A 27,683-nucleotide genomic window follows, 5' to 3' on the forward strand; every position below is an offset into this window, starting at 1 on the left:
ATATCCCACGCTTCATTTGCAATTTCGGTCGCCCTCATTAGCCTCCCTAGATCAGACTAGGGGGCTAGTGTAGACATACCCCTAGGGCATTGTCTACACAGCAACGTTGCCAGGAGTGGTTATACTTATTCTGCATCTGCTCCCTGCGTATAATCTCTTCTGCACTGAGAAGTGCCTCTGTGCAGTTAAGCTTAAAAGGCATTCAGTGCAGAATAAGATTGTCTTCACAGAGCTACTGTGGAGTAGCGGCTGTGCTTCAAATTCACAACCTAGCTTATTTTGCAATAGCTTCCCTGTGTTTTCTCTGCTCTAAGTTTTCTCTGTATGTTTCCTTAAGGTAAATATGTATCCTCTGCAGCAGCCTTAGAGCACAGGCTCCCCAAGGCACCTAATTATTCTATCGTTCACACCCAGGGCCAATGGTTTGTCACAGGCTTCACAGTTGTAAGAGGAGGTTTTTTTTTTTTTTAAAGTTGATGGTGTGAAGAAGTGCAGTCACCTCTCTCCCACCTTGCTACTGAACTAAATATCATGCAGCAGTAGAGGGGCCAAACTGTGACTGTATAAGTGTGAGAAGGGACTAGCCCTGCTGCTAGGAGTGATGTTCCTGCAAATGCTTTCTATAAAATGTCTTTGCTTTAGGGAGACAGCATCAGCTAGCCTGCAAGCTGGGAGAAGGTGTTTGTTCATTTTTGGATAGGCAAGAGGAAGGACTTAACATATGAAGTACTTTCAGTGGCAATAAGTGGTTTTTTCCCTGTGGCACTTACATGGACATGTTTTGGGTTCCGATTAATGGGAAGACTTTGATGTAAAGCAAACCTTAAACATATTTTCTGGACGAGTTTATTTGGAAAGGGGGCTTCTGTGGTTTCTACTGACTTGGTAACTCTATTTTTAGGATTATTACATATCTTCAGTGTACATCAAAGACCAGAATTTCAGAGCTATTATGCAAACTGAGAGCACCTTTTTTAAATAGCAACATGAGTTCAGCATGTTCAGTTAACATATAAATAGGAATTTCTACAGGCAAATGTTCTCATCAAATATCTGTGGCACCAACAGCCACTTGGCATCTGTTTCTCCTATTGACAATTAAAAAGACAGAGTATTTTTAGAAGCAATTTAAAAATTATTTTTCCCCAACATATAGTTTAGAATAATCCCTGAAACTCAATTATTTTTCTCCCACATGAGTGAGCCTTGTTTTGAGCCTTTTCACATGCATCCCGTGAGGGATTGTGAGGAATCGGCGTAGGTTCAATATGGAGCTCACAACACAGTTAATACTACTTTAGTATTGTCATCGAAAGAGTTGGTCTCCAAGTGTCTCACAAAAATGTGCAAGTATTTATCCCTATTTTTAGTAACCAGGGAAACCTCATGCACAAAAGTGATTTTCCCCAAATCACAGACTGAGTCAATAACAGACTCAGAACACAACTCTTTTGATTCCTATTCCTCTGCACTGATCACTAAACTGCTGTGTAGATGCAAGAACACAGCTCTGCAAAATGCTCTGGTATGCTCTGTGTGCAGTATCTCCTGAATTTTGCACAGATTTCCTACTGCACTTTAAAGCTGTGATCTGCTGCTGCCATGACAGGTGACCATAGTGCTATTCAGAAAGCCGGTGTTCTGGCAGTGTCCCAGTGACTACCCAGAGAAAAGAACTCAAGTTGTCATTTTGACCTACTGTTGTCTTTTAATTTTATTCCGAGGCATTTTAGACCCAGGTCCGGAGGCTGTATCACTAGTGGACTATTTTTCTGTAGTTTTCTTCTGTATAGCTATATTTAGCCAAATACTGAGAGTTGTGATTCTCCTTCATCCCTTCGCCCTCTTCATCCTTTTGGAGATCTGGCTTGTACTAAATCGATCTCCCTTTTACTTGGGAGCATGAGGAGAAAAAAGTATACAAAGATCAATTTCTACCAGATTGCTCCAATGTTTGTTTTAATGTTCAATGGTACAAAGGCCTTATTCATTGTCTACACTATGATTTTTTGGTAATATTTCCCACTCTTTCTACCCCTAGTCCCGTTGTCATGGTAACATGGACGGGAGCACTAGATTTTTAAGCCTCAGGTTGTCTAATGCTGGTCAGAGCAGGCCTGCATCGCACACAAGGCTGGCAGCTGCCAACACCATCTCTGCACTAGCACTCCTGCAGTTTCTAACACCAATAACAGCTGAACCTGTTGTAGCAATGGCTGGAAATGTTAGAAAACATTTCCTGGGGCAGACAAGGCCACGGTGTCACACAACCCTCTTCTGTTCATGGTAATGACAGTTACTTTGTGTGCAACTTGTAAAGTATATTGTTTATTTGCTGATAATCACATTTGCCATTGGCAGAGTAAATATAATAGAACAGTTATCATTTGCAGTGCATTGTATCTGTAAATGGGTGGCCTTCTTTAGTGGCTCCGTGTTTGTGTGTACACACAACTACTCCACATAAAAGAAGTTTAGTTATTTCTCCATCTCTCACTATATGCTCCCATTTTCCCAGTCTTACTATAAACTCCAACTATGTCATGCAATCCTCTTGCATTGCTCACAGGGGATGATTAATGTAGAGTACCCATTTTCCCACTCTCACGCAGGAACACCAATATGGATTTCACCACAAGAAAGTAATAAAATATATTCTTACTTTCCACAATGTAATATTTTTATTTATACTTAGTTCAGAGTTTTCTGCTGTGTAGCAGATTGTACAGCTCTAAAGTACCTGGTTATATCCCAGTAGAAACTCCCACTACTATTTTTTAAGGGAAAAAAAATCCAGAGCAGAAATATATAATAAATATGATCAGGAACATCTTGCAATTGTAAATAAGATCTTGTTCTGTTTATTTTGACATCTTTTTACAAATGTGTTGCATTCAGGTGTAAATATCCCAAACCATTATCTTGTTCAAAGTTCTGAGATTTTTATTGTTAAATGTAACATTTTGTTTAATGGTTGTAATAATTATTTGTATAGAAATGAACATTATAGTATTTTATTAAAAAAATTATAAATTGCTGTTTACTTTGAGTTTTTGGATGATGCTTAAGAGTATATCAAGTTCTAGGAAAAAAACAAAGTTGTAAATTAGTTGGGGTTTTTTAAAGTATTTAAACATTTGAAGCTCAGGAAATTCCAGGAAGTTTTTAGACACACTCACTTGTAGCGAGCTCTTGTATTTTTCTCAGCTATTCTCCAGTGAGAAAGGCAGTGCCTCATTCTGCTGCTTTCTCCTCTGCCCTTCCACTTCTGTTTGGTATTTAGTGGCAGCAGTAGCCATTGCATTGTGACTGAGGTGTCATGGCCCTCGAGCAATTGTGTGTGATGAGATGGAGCAGCTTTTGCTTGCTGCTGCTACAAACACAGCTGCTGAACTTACTGAGAGACTCTGCTTGCTATACGCACCTTGCACACAAATGACCTCGACTGGATAACAACGTATATTTGACTGACATTTTGTTCCTATATTTAGCTAAGCTGGATTGGAATGTTGGCAGCAGAGCTTTCCGTTCTGATTGGCTGGTTGTAGAATTTTACTCATGAAATCCTCATTGAATCATACAGATCTAGATAGAAAAGATCAATAGGGTCTCCTCTTTATTTCCCACCCTTAGGGGCAGGGCAGGATTGTTTCCTATAATATGTATGCTAGCACTTTCTTAGTCTAGTTTAAATATCCCAAGCAATAGGAGGCTGCCCTCTTCCCTTGAGACTGCTCCCTTCCTCCCTTTTGTACATCTCACACTTAGGAAAGTTTTCCTTAATATTCAGCCTGGATAATTAAGCTTGCTTTAATTATCTTGTCCCTTTGTAAGGTACATGGCCTCATAAACTCTTCTCCCTTGGTAGTAACTGACTTCAGGTAGCTGTGGTTCTTCTGTATAACCCCCTGTTCCATTAGTAGTTGTGCATAGGGTTGCATCTGGGTCCTCTTAGATCATTTATTGCTTTTTCCACTTACTTATGGATAGTGTGAAGTTCCATTTCAGACCATAACTAAGGCCAGCCTTTATCCTATAAAACATTACTGCACTGCTCAGGTGGCAGCATCAGTCTACCCGAGCAATCCTAACGGCAGAGCCTGTTCCCATCTTACTGTTTCACTTATGCACAAATTCCAGGTTATTTCCCCTTCTTTCTTTCTTTCTGTGTCCCTGGTCTTTTCAGTTTATAAAGTTTCCCCTCCAACCACCAGGTGGTAGCTTCTCTCAACTTTTCTGTTTGTTAAGTCTAAGCATAAATCCAACTGAGAAAAATAACACTGGATATGGGTTTTTTTTAAAGAGGGGCAGATAACAAAAGGTGGGAAAACCTAGTGGGTAGAGTATCCAGGATGGGAACGACAAGGAAGACTTGGCTTGAGTATTTACAACACCTAACAGTTCAGCACCCTGCTAGCCAGTTGCTGTCACATCTTGAAGTTAGGTGTACAAGTTCCTCCTACAATGCAGGGGCCAGCATAGGTGCTGGTTGCTCAGTTGTGAATCCTGTCCTGGAGTTAGGTGCCTAAACCGTCAGCCCCTTCTTGGGGGGGGGGAGGGGAAGGAACTCCCCCACCCAAAAAAACCCCACACGAAGCCTAGGTGGTGGGGGTGCTGTGCTACCCTGAGCCCGGGCTGGGGAGCACTCACCCAGGAGTTGGGGGACCAAGTTGGAGGCTGCATCTCCAAGGAGTGTGTCCTACCTCTCCACTGGACTACAATGTGAATATGCGCTGAGCATGCCTACCAGTTTTGACCTAGCATGTGACGCCCGCTGAGGCTTAGGTGTGTCTGTCTCAGCAGTTTAGCCTCATCAGGACTTCGGCAGCTTTGCTCAGAAGTGGCATCTCCAGGTTTAGGCAGTACTGAGCAGGTGTGCTACACATGTAAATCTTAGCAGGTAGGCACCTAAATCCCTTTGTGACTCTAGCACCTCCTTTGTCCACAGATGCCACTAAAGGCTGGTTCTTTATCAGGGCAGTGAAAGCTCCCTACCACACACCCTGTATGTGAACCTTGAAGGGAAGCTGCTTTTGGCCATCAGTCTCCCCTTGCGCTGTTCGCCTGGAGGGTACAGCGAGCCCTGGAAGGTATAGGACAGTGTTTCGTAAACTGTGTTCCACGGAGAACAACAGAATTCAAAATGGCCACCCTTAAAGGGGCAGGTAACTTTTTCCTCAACTAACAATCCTTGGTGTGCCTCATAAAAAATAATTGTTTGGTATGCCTTGCTCTTAAATTTAAGAAACACTGAGCTAGACTATGAGAAGGCATCTCTTCACCTATTCTGCTTGACAGCAGTCCCACCACTTGTCCCAGTGCTCATCCAGAGCATCCCCCTCTGCCTGAGGCGTTGGCTGCTACCACCTTGGACCCAACATATTAGTGGGACAAACAGGGTGAGGTAATAGCTTTTCTTGGCTCACCTTCTGCGGGTGTTTTATTAAGTCAAAGTAGAGGGATGTTCAGATACTTCTTGAGGTAGCACCACTGGGACATAGCCCGACCTATAGCCAATGCTGTTTTCATGAGCTCACCCTTACTGCAGTTAATGAGGGAGTCTTAGTGTCGCGCCCCCCCCCCCCCCCCCCCCCGCAAAAAAAAAAAAATCTCATTAGGGAACCTTCCTGAACCTGTTTTGCCCTCATTCATCTTCATCTCCTTCTCCTCCTCTGCAGCTTTGTTGCAGGGCATAGCAGACCCTGGACTGTGTCATTTATTCTTAGCAAAGAACACATGGTGAGAGCCGGGTGGAAGTTTTGGAACAGATGAGGATTATTCACAGTCCAACAAGTTCCACTGCCAGGAGTGACAAACTGCCTGAGGAACAGTTCCCTTTCCCCCACTTTGTACAAACCTTTCGGCCAATCTTTTCAAAAGGGGTCACTGATTTGGGAGGAACCTAACGCAAGAGCACCCACAACTCCAGCTGAAAGCCATGGACACGGCCGGTAGTCAGCATTTTTGTAAGGAACGCCTAAAGCTGTTTCATTAGATTTTGCCACCACTCATATCCAGACAGAGTCATTTGGCACTTAGAAAGCATCTACGGCCAAATGTCAGTCTACTTGGGAAGTGATAAGCTAAAAAGGCTCATTCAGCAGATTAGCTGCCCCAGGATGGTTCTTTATTCCAGTGGCCCTACAAGGAAAACATGGCTAAGTGAAAATGAAACAATCACTCCCAGCTCAGCCAGCAGCCCCAGCTTTGTTTATAAAGTTCCATTAACAGGGCCCGTTTTTGCTCTTAATTATGCCCGCTGCCAGCAGCTTGTTTGTACAGGCCTCAGTAAGGGCAGCACGGGGTCTGGATCACTTTTCTTAGCAAGAATAATGCAGAAGGTAAGAACTACCCCCTGTGAAGGCAGAGGGGCTGGGAATTAGAAAAACTCTATTTGTAGGGTTGTACATCTCAACTAGGCCCTGTGACTTCTTCTAGGGCTGACACTTCTCCACGCACAGCTTCACCACAGAAGTAAATGCTGGCAGATCATGGCCTCTATGCAAAAGCTGCCACAGAATTACATACACCTACCTCCCCGCTCCCCTTTTGACAATTCAACCATACTCCAGTGTAACTTTTTTTTAAAAGTTACAGGAGGCCTTTAATTAATACTATTTTTTAAAATTAAAAGTTAGCAACAGCACCTGCAACATTTCACACCATGTTTGTGTTTTTAACTGATGTAGCAATTATGGCAACAGTAAAAAAGCAGAAGCTATTTACAAAAATTCAACAGTGTGGTATGGCTACAGCAGGACTGAGGGGAGAGTGTTCGGATGAGAATTCCCCCCGCCTTCCCACTAGGAGCCTGCTTTGCTAACTTCCCCTCCAGTGCAAATGGTAGCTTGTAAATTCAGCATCTCTGAAAGACCCCAGTTCCTAAGTTCCTTCACTCTGGGCCTGACCCTGCGTTCACTGAAGTCAAGTGCAAAACTGCTACTGGTACTCAGGACAGGGGATGTCATTTCAGATGCAAGAGGGGAGCCAACAATAAGCTGAGCTCCAGCTGAGAGCCACTCCTGAACTCTCCCCTGCCCCTCCCAAAGCACAGTCCAAGGAAGGAGCAAACTCATCTACATTTAGGGCCACCACAATGAAGGTAGTAGAAGGCCCCCGCTGCTGTGCCCCATCGCCCACAGCTGTTGCTTTTCAGTTTGGTGGGCCTGATGCTTTTCACTGGCCTAAGGTTCTTCCAGCTGCAGGTTGAAGCAGCTCAAGCCCAAACACTAGGGCTACAGGTGTGTGCCTGTCCTTTGTTTGCTACCTGCACCAGGCAGAGCTAACACCTTCCCCGCACAGGCTGCAGGGACCCATGGATGTGGTCAGAGGTGGAGAGCAGCCCAGTTGATAGTAGAGGCCAATGGGCACAAGGGAACACTTGTAAACATGAGGGGAACCTGCATTGCCCCTGCTGACCATAGCGATGGAAGAGAAGGTGCAATACAACTCCAAGGTAGGCGAAGGACTCAAGAGCGAGGTTCAGCTGCTCTTCCCCACCTCAGTCTCATGTCCCCACTGCACTGCTGGGGTTGTTGCCATGCAGAGAGACACTGCTCCCTGGGGCAGCTTCAGACTGGTGGGTGGCAGCAGAGGTTGTAGGAAAATGTAAACACCGTTTGAGTCACCCCTGGAGGAACACACACCATAGCCACAGCTTTCTCACTGCTGCTTGACTTCCTGCAGCCAGCGGGGAGAGGACGCAGGATGCTGGCTGGCTACGCTGATCCAACGATTGGCAGGAGCAGGAACAGGCAGGGTTGTCTACCCTTCAGGTCTTGCTTTCATTTATTACAGCCACCTCCTATTTGCTGGTGTGGGATCCAGCTGCTCCTCCCTCTGAACCTGGGGGGCTGTTTGTGCAAAGGCAGGTTCTTCCCCCCAGACAGTGCTGGCTGCCGGCTCCATTCCCTCCACAGAGGAGAATCAAGAATGCCAGGCCCCCACCACCACCTCCCGGCATTCAGAATACAGGGATCTTGTCTCTGCGCACGGAATCCAGGTCATCATCCAGCGTTAACAGAACCTGAAATGAGAACACACAAGCCAGAGGGAGAGATCAGTATGCGGCATGTGATTGCTGTAACAGGCAGCTGCCTGGCAGGGCAGGGGGGAGCTCAGGCCTCTTCCTCCCAGTGACACAGGTGCTCCCTTCACAAAAAAAACCATTGGAATTGGCACTACTTGGCCTCCTCAGCTATGTTTACACAGCAGCGTTATCACATCTACACTACAAGCAGTTACTTGGACAAAATGTCGAAATCATGTCGAGCTGGAGGACTCCTTACTCTGACTGCTGCAACCCTCATTTCACGGGGAGGAAGGGAAGTCGGAGGGAGAGTGCTCTACGCAGCAGGAAGTCTGAGGTAGACAGCACCAAAAGCCAAGTTAAGCTAGTTCAACTTTAGCTACGCCATTGACATAGCTCCAGCTGTGCAGTTTATTTCGGCTTTGTCTCTGCTGTGTAGACGTAACCTTAGTTGCCTCAGCCGAGAGGCTGCGGCCCAAATGGGTTGTGGAGACTGAACTCTCCCCTCAAGAGAGAGGAGCGCTTTCCAGGTCTGGGCAAGACTCAAGATTAGAGGGTGGACAGGCTCATGTTCAAAGTGTGACCTGCAAAAATAAAATGAAATCTCAAAGCGGCAGAAGTTCACACATCGGCACCTGTTATGCTTTAACACACCTCAGCACATAGCTTTTTAATCTTCATAAACCTGGTCATTGCAAAGGCACGCTGAACCCCATTCCCCTGAATGTGTGCCCGCCAGCATGTGCCCTCACTGTCTAAAGGCACAGTCACATCTGAACAGCTGAAAATTAACCTTTGCCCTTTTAGGCTTAAGAGTCACATCTCTGGCTCCATCTCAGGAACAGAACGTAATGGGTAACAAAACTCCAATAGGGCATGGCACTTAGGGTCTCAGGTACGCGATGTGATTTCTCTCAGTCTCTTTGGGAATAGCCATGTGTGTGAAATAGCTGGTACTTCTAGATTATGCTATTTCTAGCCAGATATCTTGGCATCTGAAGTTATAAATATTCGTTATGTTCACTGAATGTTTGCTCTTGCAGTAATGCCACTGAGCCAGAATATGAAGGGACAAGTCAAGTTGAAAGGAACACTTAGCTCAAAATGGACTCTGGAAACACCTTTCTAGACTTAAGGGACTTTTTGGGAACTATATGGAGAGCAGGGTGATAGAGATGTAATTTGCCCATGTGACTCTCACACCATCTTTCACAGGGAGAAGAGATTTCCCTTCACTTGGCAGAAGCTAAAAGGCCCTGGCCTGGACAGACCTCCATTTTGCCTCTTTCCTGCTCCAGTCCCATACCTTTGCCCATATACTGATGGGAGCATTCTAACCAAGGGACTAGGGTCTTTAAGGTAATCTGGAGACGTCCTATTTCCTTGACTCTTTACAGATGGACTTAGGAGCCAGATATGGTACAGAGATTGTTCTAGCTTTATTGACTGCTGGCTTCTCCCTTGCAAGACAGATCAAATGTCTGCTGCTTTTCTGATGTGCATTAGGGATGTTAGATATCAAGTAACTGAATAAATTGTGTGACCGGATCACATTTTAGCGGTTACACGACTATTCGACAGTCCCCGGGGGGCGGGGCTGGCAGCCAGCACGCTCCCGGCCCCACTCCCAGGGAATGCTCCGATACAGAGGCAGCAGCACAGGATAGCAGGCGGGAGCCAATCCGTGAGGGAAGCCAGTTTAAAAGCAGGCGGGGGGGAGTGGAGGAGGCTGCTGCAGAGCAGCCTCTGTCCGGGGTTGCCCAGGCTCACTGCAGACAGAGGCTGTTCTGTGGGATGTCGGTGCAGCCTCAGTTCCACAGACTAACCTGTCCATGGTGAGCCTGGTCCCACCTGGGCCCGCCAGAGACCGAGGCTGCTCCACCCCCACCCCACTGCCTCTGAGGCAGCAGGACCAGGAGGAGGGGCAGCAGGAAGCCCCACGAAGCTGGTGCTCAGGGAGGCAGGTGGTTCCATTGAGCCGACAGGCACAGAGAGCCAGCTTGAAAGCCAGCTTCCTGCGTATCCTGGCTCCCGCCTCTCCCCTTCACCCTCTGCGCTGCTGCCTCTATCAGCAGCAGCAATGCAAGGGCGGGGAGGCAGGCGGCCCTGCAGGATCCAGTGATCATGGGGAGCCAGGTTAAAAGCCAGCTCCCCACAGGTACTGTCTCCCATCTCCCCCACATCTTGCTGCCTCTGAATCAGAGGCAGCAAGTGGTGAGGTAGTGCATGTACTTGACAGGATTAATTGAGAAGCCCAGGCTTATTGGTTAACAGTAAAGTCACATTGACAACCCTAATATGAATCAGCTGCCTTTGACGCCTGTGGTATTAGCAACCTAGCCCTGGCTTGAGTGGTTTTGTTCTTTCCTCTCAAAATGCCAAAGCCTGTTCCCATTGAACTCAATAGCAGAACCCCTTTCAGTTTCAATAAGAGCAGGATTTGGCCTGGTATTTGGTTTTGATCAATTGCTTCTCTGTCCAGAGACAGTTCTCCTGCATGTTGTTTTGCCAAGCTGATTTTGATGGTTTATTCCCCGTCCTGACATAAAAAAGGGGCAATCTGGGCTGTAGTGCTACCAAGATGCACATGGCACACACAGCTCTGTGCCTCTCTTCCACCAAACTCAGATGGTCAGTGCAGCATCTGTGCTTCCCTAAGGCCTGGAGGAGAGCAAGACTTAGATTTTTGTCTACACTTCTACAACTGAAGTGCAGCCGTGGCAGCGCATTAAAGTGAAATGTGCAGCCACAGCAGGAGCGCTGGGACAGACAGCTCTCCCAGCGCTCCACAGAAACCACCTCCATAAGGGGAGTCGCTAACAGCGCCGGGAGCCTGTTTACACTGGCACTTTACAGAGCTGACGCTTGCTGCGATTGGGGGGGGGATTGCGGGGGGGGGAGTTCACCTCCCTGAGCTAGAAAGCTGCAGTGCAGTCAAGTGGCAGTGGAGACCGGGCCTTAGATAAAGGCGAGCTGGCAGAAGTTTAGTTTGGCCATAAGGGAGACATTGATAGCGTGTTAAGGGAAAGTGAGGTGATCAGCCTTCCTAGCCTTCCTTCACTGAGGTGGTTTGCAGCATGGGGTTCTGCTGGATCCTGTGACACCTGGGAATACAACAGGGGTCATGGAGCACGAGGCAGCCTGCCAGGTGTTTATCAGATGCAGCTGTAAAATTTTAGACAGGTCGGGGGAGTGTTGGAGGGGACGTGGAGAGCATGGAGGCCCCGGGCTGGAAGGGGGTGGGGAGAAGGCACACGGAGGTACTACGTCCCCTTTGTGTCCTTCCTGGGAGTGCAGTACCAGCAAGAAATGATTTCCACTTGCACCACTACCCAGGGCATCGCAGCCCTTGGCATGACACAGCAAGGGCAGGAAGAGCAGCAAGCTCAGACCGATTGGCTAATGCAACTTCCCTGCCACTTTCAATTAGGGAAGCCCAGGAGGAGCCAAAGCTTCCTGCTAGGGGCTTCATGGGGTGTCCTCCCATTGAGAGGGGCTCCCTTGGGCATGAAGGCAAGACCAGCCGAGACAGAGGGAGAAGAGGGACAAGGGCAGTGTCTCCAGTCCCGTTATGACTGCGTCAGCCACAGTCCTCAAGGGGGCTCCAGGCCAGGAAGTAATGAAAAGAATGGAAGCGGGGGGTGAGAAACAAGCCCACTCAGTCAGGGCAGGAGACCGTGCTGGTGAACTCGGAGTTGGAGCGTTCCCGTGGGGGGGGCAGGCCCAGAGTGGTGCAGGCGGACAGACAAGGCCAGGACGGGCGGATCCTCCCCAGGAGCAGACTGCATGAACAGGCGCCGGGAAGCAGCCCAGCAAGACAGAGAGATGGGGAGGGGAACAGATGGAGGGATGAAGAACAGGCGCAGGAGAGCGCGGTGGGAGGGGTGGGCAGGAGATGGGGCTCACCAAGAAGGAGAAGAAGAGGGCCGCCGCTGAGAGGAAGTGCCAGACATCATGGTCATCGAAGAAGCTCAGCAGGATACACGGGCGATTCTTCTCTCGGGATTCCGCCGGGGTCTCCTAGGGAGAGGGGACAGAGGGCTGAGGCGGAGCAGGCTCCCAGACCCTCTCTTACAGAGTGGGGACAGACACCTGCATGGGATGTTACTCACATAGCCCATCCGCACACTCTGCAAACCTCCCCCCGCTCCAGCCTAGCCCTTCGGCACAGGCTGCTCCCTGGGCACCACGCAAAACAGCCAGCAAATTCAAACTGCTGCCTAGCTCAGGCTGCCCAAGCCTTCTCACATCGGCCATGCCCTTGTGTGTAAGCAAGGGCAGAACCAGATCTTAAAAACCCGTTTGCTCACTCTTGAAACAAATCTCTACACACTCAGCGCCTGGACTCCCAGCAATGTTGGCTTATGAGTTGCTCAGAAAGTCTAACACTGACTGTGATTCCCCCCCTACCCCCGTCTTTATCCCTTGACCCTCACACCACTGAAAGCAGCAGTTCAAACTCTCCATTTTAGCACCATCTTCAATTTTGGATGGACGTATTCCTGGAGAGTTTCCATCACATAACACCTAGAGACTCCTGGACAATCTTGGAGGGTTGGCAGCCTTATGGGGAAGGAACTCCCATGGTCAGTTACATACAAGAATCAATTGTTTAGCAAAAGTAGTTTGCACATATCGTAAGGGTCTGTTCCAGATAGTCTGGCCCGTTACCACCTCCAGAGTGGTAGGACAAAAAGGGGAATTAACAGTTATACACGGTTACAATTAGCCATAAATCCAGCATCTCTCTTTGTCTGTGATTTTTGGTGTCTGGCAGAGGAATGAATTTAAGCTCACAGGTTTGTCTTTTGAAAAAGTTTTGGAAAAAACCAAACACTCTCTCACCTGTGGGTGAACACTTTACATCTGTCCTCTCAGTCCTCATCCTCACAGGAAAACTGGCACAATGCTTTCAAAAGACAAACCTGGGATCTTAAAATCATAACTCTGCTTGACACTAAAAAACCCATGGACTTCAAGAGACTGGATTGATGTTTTATTACAGCAATCTGGAGCCCACTAACTTCCTTTTCATCCTAAGGCTGCAGAGGTGTCCACAGGCCACTTCACAGAATGGCCCCTTAGTTTAGCAGAAGTAGTTTATTGTGCACATGCTGTCTGTTCTGCTCTGGGGAAGCCCAGTAGCTTTTCTCACCAATGGAAACTGGTCCAATGAAAGAAGTTACCTTGCCTACCCTGTCTCTCTAATGCAGCTGTGTCAGTCCCAGGGTAACACAACTGCGTGAAAGCCAACGCCAGTGTCAGCTGCTCTCTGCTTACTCCAACCCAGAATCTTAAAATCGATATTCTATATGAACATGGCGTTCCGGAACTATGATTCCTGCATGGCCAGCATGCCGAGCACAGGAGAGAGTCTAAAAAGACACTGGAAAGACAAAGCCCATGCCTCTCTATACAAAACAGAATGCGGAAGAGAAGAGACATTGCCCACCAAAGAAATCTGGGAGCTTCTACAAGACCTCCCGTTACAGGGCTACCAAGGCACAGCTATATTTTCTCTCTCCACCAACAGCCAGTGTTCTTTCTGGATCACTCTCACACCACCACCTCAATTCATGGCAGTGCAATATGGAACATGCAGGATCAAATGGTGTGGTACGTAGTGCCCTTGGCTGTCCCTGTGCGAGTATCAATTATTTTTGACTCAGGTCTGTATTAGTCCCTCGCCTTCCAATACACTGAAAGAGTTGGCTCCTTCTTTGCCCATCACTGTTATTAAAGAGTCAGACTCCTTTTCTAAGACAATGGTTGCAGGAGAAAAAGGGCCATTTGGAAGTATGGGCAGGGGAAGGAAAAGGGAGCAGAGCAGAGTGATGGAGGGACAGACAGACAGAAAGGGGGCTCAAGAGGAATAAATGTGTCAACTTTACCTCCCAGCTGCTGAGGTTTTGGAAGAAGAAGTAAAGAGCTGCAGCCCAAACCACAGCCGTGGCCACAATGCAGAACAATGGAATGGGCAGGAGTTTCTCTGAGCTGCGCAGCTGCAACAATGAAAAGAAACAAGAATCAGCCCAGTGAGGCAATGTGCAATGTCCTCCCCAGCAACCGCCCGACTGTGCGCCCAGTCACAGCAACAGGCACAGCACTGGGTAACTGTCCAGAACCCAGTATACCCGGCCAGCAGCCCAAGGCATACATTAGTCTCAATTTTGGGTCAGAAAATCAGCAACCTCTTTGACTTTTTGAAAGCTCAGACTTCCTCTCTGGCCCTTCTGGGGGAGTCTAAGGCCCTGTCTGCAGAGAGACATAACAGTGCCCTCCATCCTCTCGCAGATGCCAACCCAGGAGTTTTACAAGCTCTGTTTGAGAAGCTCGTCCCCCGCGGCATGTACAGGCCATCAAAAGTGCTGCAGCTATCACAGCCCAACCTGCCTTCCTAAGGCATCTCACACTACAGAGCATTCTGTGTGGAAACTGCCTAGAAACCCCTGCTCCCAGCAACAGTGCAGTGGACTCTAAGGGAGAGGGGCTCTGGAGTCCCAGAATGCATTGGTACCCCATATACTTTAAGGTGGGACTGATGTGTGGTTGCCCCACATTTCTGTAAAAAGCAGCTGAGCAGGTAATTGCCTTTGCTCCCCCTTTGGGAAGGCAGAGAAAATAAAGGCAGGCCCCAGGATCACGACATGCAGCTGGGGCTACCTCCTTTACCTTCATGATGATGTAAAAGGCCAGATACAGCAGCAGGTTACAGATAAAGATCCCCAGCATGTAGGAGGCAAAGTCTCGTGGCCGATACACCAGTCCAAAGACAGCACTGAGAGAAGGGAGGGACAGAGACAGACACGTTAACCAACTCTCTTGCCCAGGCCAGGAGAGGGGCTCCAGAACATGGCTCCAGCTATCACCAGACACTCGACAGACACAGGTTTGGTTTGGTGCCCTGTTTTAGGTATAGGAAACTAAGGCAGAAGGTGGGAAGTGACTTGTCCAAGTTGACCCAAAGGGAGTTGGTAGAAGAGCTAAGAACAGAACCCAGGACTCCTGACATTTCCCCCACCTCCACACAGCCAACCCATATATCCTGCCATCACTTCTGTGCTTTCCCATCTGAGGCCAGGTCTGCACCGTGGGGGGGGGGGGGAAGGTTGGTTTAAGGAACGCAACTCCAGCTACATAAATAACGTAACTAGAGTCGACATAGCGGCAAGCTTGGCTGAAGGTGTTTCCACAGCAAGTTGATGGGAGAAATGCTCCTGTCAACTTCCCTTAACTCCCATGACAGGGGTACCCTCAGCGTTTGATTGAGTGGGTCTTTACTAGACCCACTAAATCAAACTTCAGAAGATCAATCGCCAGTGCATTGAGCCTCTGGTAAGTGGGGTTGTGGCCTTACTCTCCACTATTTTGTCAGTGGGTGGGAGGCAGAGAAGGAATGACTAGAGCAGTGGTTCTCAACCGTGGGCCATATGGTTCCCCAGGGGCCACACTTACCTCTACAGGGCCACATGGAAAAAACAGAATATTAGGTAAATTATGTACCTTTTTTCCCAACTAACAGTGGCTATGAGGGGGGCCACAGAGGTAAACGAGGCTCAGAAGGGGGCCATGAGCAAAAAAAGATTGAGAAACACTGGGCTAGAGCACCCCTTGCTGCCCCTCTTACTGACTTGCAAGAGCCGCTTTCTCGTTGGCCCTACTGGGCAGCAGGGGAATCCGTCATTTAGAGCCACTTCAAATTCAGCTTGGATTCTCTAGTTAGTTTTAAACTAAGGCGGTCAAGTAGTTTCGGGGCCTGCCCCTGCCAACTTCTGTGTTTCGCGATCACAGCTCCCTGTGGCGTGCTGCTGTTTGGAAGACCCACACAAACAACAGGGCACACAAACTAGCTGTTAAAAATTACAGTGGGCATTGCCTAGGAACATAAGTTAGGGGCTAAACTCCAGCTGAAAAGTGACATTCCGACATCCTCAATTCCTCCCTTGTTTTTCAGTTGAATTTGGGATTCTCCTTCTTTCTTTCCTTTCCTGGGCAGCTGTGCTATGGCTATGGACTGTTAAGCAACCAGAAGTAGCTTCATTTCAGTGGTCGCAGGGCCAGAGCTCTCTTTGGTCTGCTCTGGACCACTAGTGGGGGGGCAAAATGCCTGGAAAGCTGCTTTAAAGCAGCAGCCCCCTCAACGTAGGGAAATTCACAGCTATGCCAAAGATACAATAGCTGTTCCTGCCTTACCCCCAGTCCATAGAGAATGGAGAGAGCCTTGGAGGAAATTAAGCCAGGACAGAAAATGAAGAATTCGGCAGAGGGTGGCTATAAGGAGGCACAAGACACTCCTTCAAACTAACTTTTAACAAGCAGTTTCCTTGGGAAAGGGCAGCAAGAGGCCAGGATTCTGATTTTACGTCTCATCCAAGAACTGGCCCCTCCAGCAACATGGTCTAACTTCATGTCAGGGCGCTGGACGTGTCTGGACTCGGGGGAGGTGTACCCAGCACAAGTTGTACAGGAGGTAGCCTGCCCAAGCAAGCCACAATCTCGATAGCATGGGTGACAACCGCTATGATGACTGCACAGCGAGATCTAGTGAGCTGAGTATGTACCCCAGACCCTATGCCAGGGTTGTGTCACCTCTGCTGAAACCTGCGCTGCACCATCTCCACCTTTGTTCTTAGCCGCAATGACTGGATTTGAGTTCCCTGGGTAGGTGACCCTGTGCACTGCATGTCACACCTAGAGGGGACCCCACCTGCCAAACCAAACCACCAACACTGCCGGCTGTGACACCTCAGTTTTGCTGGAGGTCTCCCAAGTACATACGGAGCAGGCCTGACCTGTTTTAGCTTCTCAGCTCGAACAGGATCATCACGTCCCTGGCTTCAAGCTCCGCAATGCCTGGAGGGTTGCAGAAATCCCACAGAAGCATCTGGAAGACACCCACACAGACACCACTGCATTTCCACCCTACCCCCGCCACCCACAACGAGCAACGCCGAAACATGCCCACGCCCGGTGCTACTCACAAGGACCAGTTGACCAGGTTTCCAGCAATAAGCAGCACCATTCTGTCCTGGGGAGAAAACACAATAATCACTGGGGCGGAACGTCCGGTCTTCACCTAAGCTGTACAAAATGCGGCAAAGAGCACCGGTCGGGAACTCAGTCACCGCAGTTCAAGACACGTGCGTGGATTTAAAATTTGCCTTTCACAAGTCCGAGAACGTGTGACTCTCAAATCCTTTTACTGTGAATATTTGTGCTAGGAAAACAAATTGATCCCATGTTTATGGATTGTAAAGGAGATATTGTGAAGTGGAAAATAATCTGTTCCAAAATGTTTCCGGTAATGCATCTACCCCTGAATTCTCTGATCAGGTTTTGTGATTTTATAAATACGATTTTTCCTATTTCTTTAAAAAACATTCTCTCAGTCAGCAAAGGAAACCGACTACACGAGGGAATAGGGAAAAATGATTAAGCACAAAGAACTGTCAAATACACAAGAGAACTTCCCTTTTTCCCCAGAAAAACCCATTTCCAGTTACAAGAATTATCAGCTTCAGCTCACTGTAACTAACTACAGAAACTATAGGAGGTGAAAACCTTTGCAGACTTTCTAAGTGGAAGATGTGCTGAGAGCAGGCCTATTCTATTTGTTCTGGTGTTGTAGACGTGAATTTCTATCCTTAATGTTTGCTTAAGGTCCACAGGGTGGTAGCTTGCTTGGGAGAAGTAAATGAAGCATCTTTTTTAAAAGTAATGGAGGGGGGTGTGAAGCCGAACTGCTTGGCAATTCCCAGGCAGTTGGGACAGACAGGAATGGCTCGTCCCATAAGGTACATTAGGCGCCAGGCTGCAGTCAGTGCGGAACGGCCTTTGACAAGAGGCGAGTTCAAGGGACTTGGGTAACAGCCACCTCTTGTCTTTGTCTGCAGAACGCCATGTGCCCCAGGGTGAGGCAGGAATAACAGCAGCTTCAGCTCTGTAGCTAAAGCAGAAAGAGCCATTCCCACGGTAAGGCTGTAAGATGGAGACTGTCTGGAGGGCAGCGCTGACTTCCCTAGGCAAACAGATTTTTTTTTAAATTTCACCTTGACTGAAGCTACGTCTACACTGCAGCCTTTTGTCGGTAGAGACAATGCAAATGAAGCACTCATTAGTATTTGTCACGTTCTCATTTGCATATTTTCTGCTGATGCTTTTTGCGGAAGAGGTTTTTGCGCAAAAACAAGCAGTGTAGCCAGGGCTGTTTTGCGCAAAAAAACCCCCTTTTGTGCAAGTTCCCTTATGCCTCAAAAAAGGAGGCATACAGGATCTTGCGCAAAAGGAGGCTTTGCACAAAACAGCCCTGTCTCCACTGCTTGTTTTTGCGCAAAAACCTCATTGGCAGAAAATATGCAAATGAGAACGCAACAAATACTAATGAGTGCTTCATTTGCATTGTCTCTGCCGACAAAAGGCTGCAGTGTAGATGTAGTCTGAGTCACCTCAACTCCCTGCAGAAGCTTCCTCCAGCCTAAGGCAAAGCATGTGGCATTCCAGACGAAGGGCCATTGCTTCTTTTGTTGGAGGGGTTTTTCTAATTTTTTTTCTTTGTCCATCACTTGAAGAGCTACATGTGCTGCCCATACATGCTCTGCGTAGCTTTAAACTCTCCCTAGCGGGCAACTGAGTAACTGCCAAGGCCAGGCGAGGGCTGGGGAAGCCACCTACCATGTACATCGGCCGGCTGCACTGCTGGATACAGTCTGTGTACAGCACCATCGCCACCCGGCGGAAAATCCCAAAGTCTGCTGGAGATAAGAGAGGAGAGGAGAGTCAAGGTACCCAGCTGAACAGCCCTGAGGGGGCAGTGAGATGGTCTGGCTGCCCGGAGAGCAGGGTGACGCTAACTGAGGAGGGCATGGAAGTGGGGAGCCCGCACCCACCAAGCCTGATGGCTTTGTCATCCCTGTGGGGAGCAAATCCTTGGTGCAGCAGCGCACAGCGATTCAGTGTGTGGGGAATGCAGCTCAGCAAGGGGACAGTGGAATACAGACAGCTGTCAGCTGAATGGTGCTTGCCCAAGCAGAATTTCAACACCCACCTCTCCCCCACTGGCATTGTTCATATCCCCCTAGCATGCCCAGCACACCCTGTGACTGATCCACAGAGGGAGGGAGGAGCACAGGCTGAGGCCTGGGGAATGGCAAAGCAGCTTCCACACTTCCCCCCTCTAAGGGATTTGCCCCTAGGGAGAGATTTGTCCAGTTCCACTGCCAGGCTGCAAGCTCTCAGAGGGCAGCTCCTCCTCCAGCCCCTGAAACTACTGCACTGCCCTGACTGGAGAGCCTGAACCCAACGGATCCCGCCTGCTCACAGCCCCGCCCCCGGGAACCGGCACAGACTCCAGAGTGCCCAGGCTGGAGCTCCCGTGTGCGCCTGCTCCGACCGCAGCCCCCTTTCTGCAAGAGGCGGAAGGAAGCTCACGCACCCCGGTGCAGCGCTCTCGCAAAAAGCCGACCAGCTGGGGCATTTAGCTGCAGGGGGAGGGGCTGAGCCCTCCCCGCCTGGCTCCCAGGGCTCCCTGCAGGCTGCCACACTCAGCCACAGTCAGCCAGGCAGATTCGAGGGGCTGGCTTGGGGCTCCCATCCATCTGGGAGTGCCCCATCTCCGAGCCCACCACCACCATGTTGGGGGTGGGGGCTGCAGTTGCACATACTGGCCCCTGTGTGTTGCTTTTCCTGCTGCCTGCGACTCTCAGGGAGGAAGGAGGGAAAGTGCAGAGCCTGCTGCCTTCCTCTCGCTCCCAGCTGCCCAGGGGAGGGCAAAGAAGGAAGGCAGCAGGAAAAGCAACACACAGGGACCAGTATGTGCAACTGCAGCCCCACCCCCATAGCACTCCTGTCCCCCCTCTGCACTCACCCCTATACCCCCAACTCTGAATCCTGCACCCCCCACACCTTCCCTACCATGAGCCCCTCTTTATACCCCCAACTTTGACTTTTGCACCCCTCACGCCTCCAGCCTCCTGCCCCAAGCCCCTCCTCATACCCCCAACCTTGACTCCTGCATGCACCCCCACACACACTCCCAGCCCCTGGGCCTGACCTCCCATACTCCACCCCTCACATTTCTTATAGGTATTGTCGTATCGCACACGCACACACGCACACACGCACACCCCCATTCAGGTGCAACACGACAGTATCTGTAAAAAACATAAGTGACTTTCAGCCCCACTGGCACGGGGGCGGTTCCACTGCCGTGTGTGCTTCCTGTGGCTCATAGTGCACTGCTGATCGCACTCCTAAAGAACCCACACATCAGGCTCAAAGGACATGCATGCCGCTACCCTGCTGCACACCCGCCAAACATGGAAGGAAAGGAGCTGTGGGTTACCTGCGTCAGGGACATCTGAGCCAAGGACAGCAGGAGAGAGAGAAGAAAGAGGTTCAGAAGTGGAGCGCAACTGCTGGCTGGGGCCTGCACGTCTAGGGAGAGGGACAGATGCTTCCCAGCTGCACCAGCTCTGGGCACAACAGAGAGGGGCACTCTGAGCAGAGAGTCCCTGGGACAGCGTCTTTGGGAGCCCTGTAAGCCAGAGCGCCATAGAGAGGGTCCCTGTGTAGCGCTCTACAGAGGCGTAAGAACAGCACAGGACAAGAAGGCAGCATTAGGAGAACGGCACCCCAGTCTCCCCCCCCCCCCCCGAGCCTGGAGCACAGGGGCCAGCAGCCAGACTGCCTTTAAAGGGGTCTCGGGCCTCACTCAGGGTGGCAAGCGAGAAGCGCATAAGCACCTGGGGAAAAAGCCAATTTCTCCCAAGCCTCAGAGCTTACCCATTTTGAAGCGGCCCATGTAGTAAATCTGAGTGCTGAGAGCCAGTGAGGCCACGACGTGGATGAAGGAGAAGATAACCCAAAACCACACCTTGTTCTTGCCGAACACCTGGGACCAACACGGAAAAACAAACAGGAAGTTTCCAAGCACTGCCCCCAGTCACTCAGCCTCCAGCTCCTCCCCCCGGCTATCAGAAACACGCCCCAAGCATAGCACCTGCTCAAGGACAGGGCCAAAGCACTCCGCCTGGTTGCCAAGAGCCAGATTCCGCAACCCGTGTTTAGGTAGTTCAACAAAAGGAGTGCTGAGCCCCCACAATTCCAACTGAAATAAGTGAGGGAGCTGCCGGTGCTGCTCTGAAAAATGGGCCATTCTTGGCAGGTGCAAACTAAAAACAACCCCAGCCAGGTGGTTTTGCCCTGCAGATGCACAAAGGAGAGACCACAGGGAAGACCGCATGTCTTAGGAAACCAGGCGATGCGCCAGCTGATCACTGGAAAGAGCACAAACAACAGAGACAGGTGTGATCCTTCAGAGGACAGACTCTCCAAGCCCCTGTTCCTGCCCAGCCACATAGATAATATTTCCCTCAGTGCCAAAAGAAAGGTGCTCAATGTAACACACTTGCTCATCCCTTTTAGGTATGAGCAGGCAATGATACATGAGACGTGTGTCACTGCAATATTACGATAGCAACTGTAGATTAAGGAGGCAGGAAAGAAAGAGCTAGTGAAAGGTTCCCACAGTTCAATGTCTGCCCTGTGGGTGCACATAACACAATGGAGTTTCTCTGCATGATCTCACAACATACACAGAGAAAACACAAAGTGCTCCCTGCTCTAGATGTATTTAGGGCCATAGGATCCAAGGTATTATTTGCATTTGCCAGATCTTAGGTCTCTTTGCCCAGCATTTTGTGTTCACCTGATGAAACTCTATTGTAGTGCACACATAATAAAACAAAACTAAAATAACTGTAGGAATCGTGAACTGGAATTTCTCAGGATCCGTGTGTGATTAAACTATCAGCCTCAATGTCGCAGCCTGGTAGCACACAGCCATGTGAATCCTGGCTCCTCTCTTTAAATATAAGTGCAGCATAGATTCATGTTTCATATTAGAAAATCTGAGCAATGAGGGGTTACGAGAGTAGCAGCCTCTATGGGGATTTAAACCAAGGCCCAAAGTTGATTTTGCTTTGTCAATGTGGACTGAAACATTCATAGAATCATAGAGCTGGAAGAGACCTCGGGAGGTCATCAAGTCCAGCCCCCTGTTCAAGGCAGGACCAATCCCAACTAAATCAACCCAGCCAGTGCTTTGTCAAGCCGAGACTCAAAAACCTCTAGAGATGGAGATTCCACCCCTTCCCTAGGTAACCCATTCCAGTGCTTCACCACCCTCCTGCTGAAATAGTTTTCGCTAGTATCCAACCTAGACCTCTCCCACTGTAACTTGAGACCATTGCTCCTTGTTCTGCCATCCCTCACTACTGTGAACAGCCTTTCTCCAGCCTCTTGGAACCCCCTTTCAGGAAGTTGAAGGCTGCTATCATATCCCCCCTCACTTTTCTCTTCTGCAGAGTAAACAAACCCAAATCCCTCAGTCTCTCCTCATAGGTCATGTGCTCCAGCCCCCTAATCATTTTGGTCACCCTCCACTGGAACCTCTCCAATGCGTCCACATCCTTCCTGTAATTGGGGGCCTGGAACTGGACACAATACTCCAGATGTGGCCTCACCAGAGCCGAATAAAGGGGAATAATCACTTCTCTAGATCTGCTGGCAATGCTCCTCCTAATGCGCCCTAATATGCCATTAGCCTTTTTGGCTACAAGGGCACCTGTTGACTCATATCCAGCTTCTCATCCACTGTAACCCGCAGGTCCTTTTCTGCAGAACTGCTACTTAGCCAGTCAGTCGCCAGCCGGTAACAATGCTTGGGATTCTTCCTTTCCAAGTCCAGGACTCTACACTTGTCCTTGTTGAACCTCATCCGATTTCTTTTGGCCCAATCCTCCAATTTGTCTAGGTCACTCTGGAGCTTATCCCTGCCCTCCAGCACATCTATCTCTCCCCCTAGCTTAGTGTCATCTGCAAACTTGCTGAGGGTGCAATCCATCCCCTCATCCACATCATTAATAAAGATGTTAAACAAAACTGGTCCTAGAACCGATCCTTGGGGCACTCCGCTAGAAACCGACCGCCAACCAGACATCGAGCCGTTGATCACTACCCGCTGGGCCCGACCTTCTAGCCAACGTTACAGTATCCAGGAAGGGACTGAGAAGTCTCAGAGGAGTGCGGCCTGCATGGGGCTGCGAGAGCACGAAAGCAAGGCACTGGGCAGAGCCACACACACAGGCTGCGCACAAGCTTCTCTCCTGAATTCTGACGCCCGCTTCTCCCCCGCAATTGCAGCCTTAGCCCCACTCCCCAGAGTGAGTGCTCACGCTGTAGTCACTCCTGGGTCTCCCCACGTGCCACGGCCACTCCAGCCCCATAGCCTCCCATTACCCCAGCCCTGGGCCTCTCCTGAGAGCAACCTGCCAGCTGCAATAGACTGTACCCTGCACAGCATTGACCTTTGTGATGGAGAAGGTGCACTCTGATTAGAGCACATTAGCATCGCTTCTTCCCCCCACCCCCTCCCCCGCTTGACCTGTGCCCAGCCCCAGACTTCTTGGGAGGCAGGTTCGTGCACCCCAACCGGGACCCATTGTATGGGTGTGTCTAGACTACATGGCTCCGTCATCGGAGCCATGTAAACTAGTTTACCCGACCTAGTCAAAGCAGGCGTGCCAGGAGACTGAGCCTGCAGGAGAGGGTTCCCTTTCCCTCTCTCTGCAGGATCTGGGTGGAATTGCCCCTGAGTGGCAGAAGGGACCAAGGCAGCTGCTCCTCCAGTCGCTCCCCAGAGAGAGCCCAGAACAGCGACAGCAGCAGCCGCACCATTTAGTCTCAGCTCACGGCTCTGAGGTTTCCTTCCAGCCCCATAAGAGGCTGCACCTAGGGGTGCCTCCTGGCTTGAAATGGTTTGCATCATTCCCAGGGTTGACAGCACCCCCACGGCTCTCAGCACCTCCACAGGCAACTTGGTCCAGCGCCCCAGCCCAGCCATACAAATGAGAAACTTCTCTTTTATGAAATGAGAGCCAAGGCCCCGTGGTAGGGACATGCCCCCCCCTCAAGTGCCAGCAGGCTTTGCAGTCCCCGCTGCCCTGTGCCCCCACCCCCTATACCATACTTCTTCTCCATTGGCACAGCAGTGCTTCTCCCTCCCGGGGAGCAGAGGGGGCGGGGGAGGAGAGGAGAAAGCCATACCACGCCAAGGACAGCCAGGCAGATGACCACGGCGAAGGAAGCATACGCAGAGTAGGCACTGGCGTTGATGTCAGGGTGGCGGGTCTGGTACAGCTTGAGCATGCAGAGCCCTGCAATCATGTACATGAAGGAGGTGTCTGGGGAAGGAAGAGAACAGCGAGAGTGAAGACGAGGATTTTCTTTACTCGCAGCCCAGGGAACTGGGACAGCTCTTCAGAGAGCGTCTGTAAATCAACTCCCTAGAGCTATGCCAGTTTGCCCTGGCTGGCCTCCGATATTCCCTGCGAGCTCCCCTGGGCACTGTGAAGCCTTGTGGCATGATTGGAACATGCCAGTGCAGCACAGGGCCACCTGGAGGGAACAGACAACCTAGCCTACAGGGAGACAGTTTCTAGGCCAAAGGGGCTGAGGTCCACATAGTGGATAGTGGTCCATGACTTTTTTTTCCCCCTTTAAAAGAGGGGCTGTCAGGATCTCAGAAGCAAACCATTTAGGCCTTATCTATGCTACCTTTAAATGCCGAGTGCCAGAGGTGAAGGGAATTCTAGCAGAGCACTGACACATTCACTTGGACGGTGCCTCATCAACTGCAGTGCAAAACTCACAGCCTTAGCTACCCGGTCCCTGCGCACCCAACCAGTGGGCAAGTTCTGAAGAGGTCACCCCCACCAGTGGGGAGGGGGGCAAAGTTCCACTGGGCTGATCTGCTTCACACTTGCATGGGCGAAAGCCCAGTGGCTCTTCCCCATACGTTTCGCTATTGGCTGGAACGCTCTACTTACCGAACTGGAAATTAGAGTAGTTGGGGCAGATGTGGTAGCAAGCACTGAGAACCCCTTCCGTCATCAAAGCAATGCCCATGGCATAGAAAAGACCAAAGTGTTTGGGGATTCCATACTCCTGGGAGAGGAGGAGGGGAGAGAACAAAATGGACCCAGGGTCAGAGCCGCACTAATCAGAGCTTACATTGCCGTGTTGCCCAAGCTAAATGCCACGTGTACAGTGCGTATAGCGCACAACAGCACCTTGCCAGGCTACTTTGCAGCCCAAGACCCAGCCAAATGGAACTCTAGGGAGGGCTTAGGGGGCAGAAATAGGGTCTCCTGGTTTATAGGGTCAGTTTTGACATTTGGGGCAGTGTGTTACGTAGGCACCTGTTCCCCCTCACCTCCATCCCCATTTTTCACACATTTACTATGTGGTCCCCTGAAGCAGAACGCAGCTGACCGGGGGGAATTTGTCAGTACACCGATCTCCCAGCCTGGATTTCCCACTCCCCTGCCCCTTGCGTGGTGATTTACACCCGGGCAAAGAGGGGTCTAAGATGACCACGGAGGTAAGGCTCTATCATGTCAGAAGAGTGGCATTGTACTGCAGGTGCGAATGAGAATACAGGTGCAAGGCAGGGGGAATGGAGCCCCCCAGCCCTTCTGAGAAAAGCTCTGTGGCAGGAGCCATTTTAGGTCTGATTTGAACGTTCAGGAACCCTTATGTGCCCTACTACACTCGTGGTTCTCTACCACAAGTCCAGGGCCCCCATGGGGCGGCGAGCAGGTTTCAGCAGGCCCGCAAGCAGGGCTGGCATTAGAGTCCCTGTGGCTCTTGGCAGAAATCTGAAGTTCCATCACATGGGGCTGAGGCCCGAGGCCCTGAGCCCTGACGCATGGGGCTGACACCAACGCCGGAGAAGCTTAACTTCCTGGGGGCCCTCAACCATTGCCCTGCTTGCTGCCCCCCCCATGCCAGCCCTGGCTTCTACATGTAGAAAAGCAGCTGTTGTGCCACAGATGGGCCGTGGAGTTTTTGCAGCACGTTGCGGGGGCCTCCGGAAGAAAGAAGTTAGAACCCCTAATCCCCACCACACTGGGGTGCTAGCTTAGAACTAACTCGGGGAACAGCGCCACCTACTGATGCCTCAAGGCCATTGCCAGCAGTGCTTCCGGCCTCTAATGCCATACAACGACATACAAGACAGAAACCTCTTTGCTGCGAGACCCCAGAAGGCCAGAGCTGGACACAGCGTTTAATTTGCAAGGAAAGAGGTGTCTGGGCTCAAGCACTTTTGCTTTTACATTCCTAACAGATGCCACAAGCAGAGAGGTGCTGGGGCTATGAACTGCCCCACTTGGAGGCTCAGCTCAGACACAAATGGAGCACTGGCTAGAAGCCTGCAGGTTCCCAGATCTCTGGTTAAAATAAGCTTCCTCTCCAGTGCAGGTCCCACAGAGCCAGCCGAGTTCCTTTGGAATAAAATGGGCTCGTCTCCCTTCCTTACACAGGCACAGAAAGGCTTGAGTCTCTCCTGACGGCTTTGTGCTGCTCAGGAGGCATCTGGATACCCTGCCACAAACAGGAGACGTTCACCCTCCAAAAAGGGATTGCTCAGAGCTACTCAGCCCCTTTGGCAGAGTCAACAGCAGGGTCTCTTCATGGAGTTACATGTTTGACACCTGGACACAGGCCCCCCGAGGAGAGAAAGTGGGGTGGGGGGAGAAGGTGGGCACACAGCCCCAGCCCCTCAACCCCAGAGCATGTGGAGGGCAGGCATTGGGGGCAGCAACACTCCACCCCACAGTACGCCTACAGCAGGCATTCTGGGGATGGAACCAGGCTGGTGGTTTCGGAAGGCAATGCCTTCCCCCATACCTGCTGCCCATGACCGGGGCACCGCTCTGAGGCCTGGGGGGGAGGGAAGGGGGAGGACACTTCAGTCTGGGTGGCACAAAGAGCTGACTGCCTGTGGCCCAACCCTTTCTGCCTCTGGCTCCACCCCGTCCAGGGACACAGAGCTGCCCCCTGTTGGCCCAGGGCCCATGGCGGCTGTTGGCCCTGCTGCCTGGATGCCATGCAGTGATGTTCACATTACAAGTCCAAAGCTAGGCCTTTGCCAAGGGACTGTAGCTCAGACACCCGCCTTTCCCTGCACCCCAGGCGCTAACTAGAATTGGTTTGTGCCTTGCGGTCAGCCCCTTTCCCTCCCCGGCAGGCACTGAAGGAAAGGGCCCCGCTTGGATGTTGGCTCCCACCCAAAAGGCAGAAATGTTTCGCCCCGGTAGTGCCCCAGGTGGGACGTGTGGCTGCACCAAGTGTGCCCCCCACTCAGAGTGCAGCTGCCCCCAAAAAGGGGCTCTGTCACCTGTCAGTGCAGACCCAGCAAGGAGCCCAGGCTCAGCGCTTTCCCGCCCTGCCCAGGCTGGGGGGGGGGGGAGGGATCGTTCCATACCAGGGTGCAGGTGTCAGTGGCTTCCAGCCAGTGGCGGTGGAGAATGTCTCTGCGCAGCACGATGAGGACAAAGAGGAAGCCCAGCAGTACGTGGCCCACGTTGCTCAGGACATTGTTGAAAGCGCTGTGGGGAAGACGAGCCCCCCAGAGAGGGAGCAAAGGGATTGGGGGGGAGGAGGGGAGAGAGATATTTCCAGCCTCCCAGAGGAGGTTTTCCCACAGCCACCCTGGCAGCAAGTCCACAGATTTTAAAGCCAGAAGCACCCATTGTGATCCCCCAGTCTGCTCCCTTGCATGAAGCAGAAAGTCATCCAAATTCAACTAGGC

General features: G+C 50.6%; 2 protein-coding genes across 4 annotated transcripts in view; one reads left to right on the top strand and one right to left on the bottom strand.

The window, feature by feature from the left end:
• USF3 (upstream transcription factor family member 3) overlaps nucleotides 1-5,579 on the top strand; it is a 62,890-nt gene extending 57,311 nt beyond the window's left edge. Inside the window, exon 8 of the mRNA XM_075904999.1 lies at nucleotides 74-5,579. The gene's annotated coding sequence lies outside the window, so the exon portion shown is untranslated. The remainder of the gene's footprint in view (nucleotides 1-73) is intronic.
• A 116-nt stretch (nucleotides 5,580-5,695) lies between these two features.
• SIDT1 (SID1 transmembrane family member 1) overlaps nucleotides 5,696-27,683 on the bottom strand; it is a 77,392-nt gene continuing 55,404 nt past the window's right edge. For 2 of the 3 annotated variants that reach the window (XM_006132924.4, XM_075905064.1), the window contains exons 16-25: nucleotides 27,357-27,480; nucleotides 24,916-25,033; nucleotides 24,134-24,270; nucleotides 20,810-20,918; nucleotides 18,701-18,777; nucleotides 17,011-17,057; nucleotides 14,702-14,807; nucleotides 13,921-14,031; nucleotides 11,936-12,049; nucleotides 5,696-8,026 (exon numbers count right to left, since the gene is read on the bottom strand). In XM_006132924.4, coding sequence (XP_006132986.2) covers nucleotides 7,964-8,026; nucleotides 11,936-12,049; nucleotides 13,921-14,031; nucleotides 14,702-14,807; nucleotides 17,011-17,057; nucleotides 18,701-18,777; nucleotides 20,810-20,918; nucleotides 24,134-24,270; nucleotides 24,916-25,033; nucleotides 27,357-27,480 — 1,006 coding nt within the window. In that variant the 3' untranslated portion in view covers nucleotides 5,696-7,963. Of the gene's footprint in view, nucleotides 8,027-11,935; nucleotides 12,050-13,920; nucleotides 14,032-14,701; nucleotides 14,808-16,821; nucleotides 16,914-17,010; nucleotides 17,058-18,700; nucleotides 18,778-20,809; nucleotides 20,919-24,133; nucleotides 24,271-24,915; nucleotides 25,034-27,356; nucleotides 27,481-27,683 lie in introns of those variants that run through there. The other variant, XR_012897137.1, reaches the window with a different exon arrangement.

The sequence above is a fragment of the Pelodiscus sinensis genome, chromosome 1 (assembly GCF_049634645.1).
Source record: "Pelodiscus sinensis isolate JC-2024 chromosome 1, ASM4963464v1, whole genome shotgun sequence".
NCBI classification, from domain to species: domain Eukaryota; kingdom Metazoa; phylum Chordata; order Testudines; family Trionychidae; genus Pelodiscus; species Pelodiscus sinensis.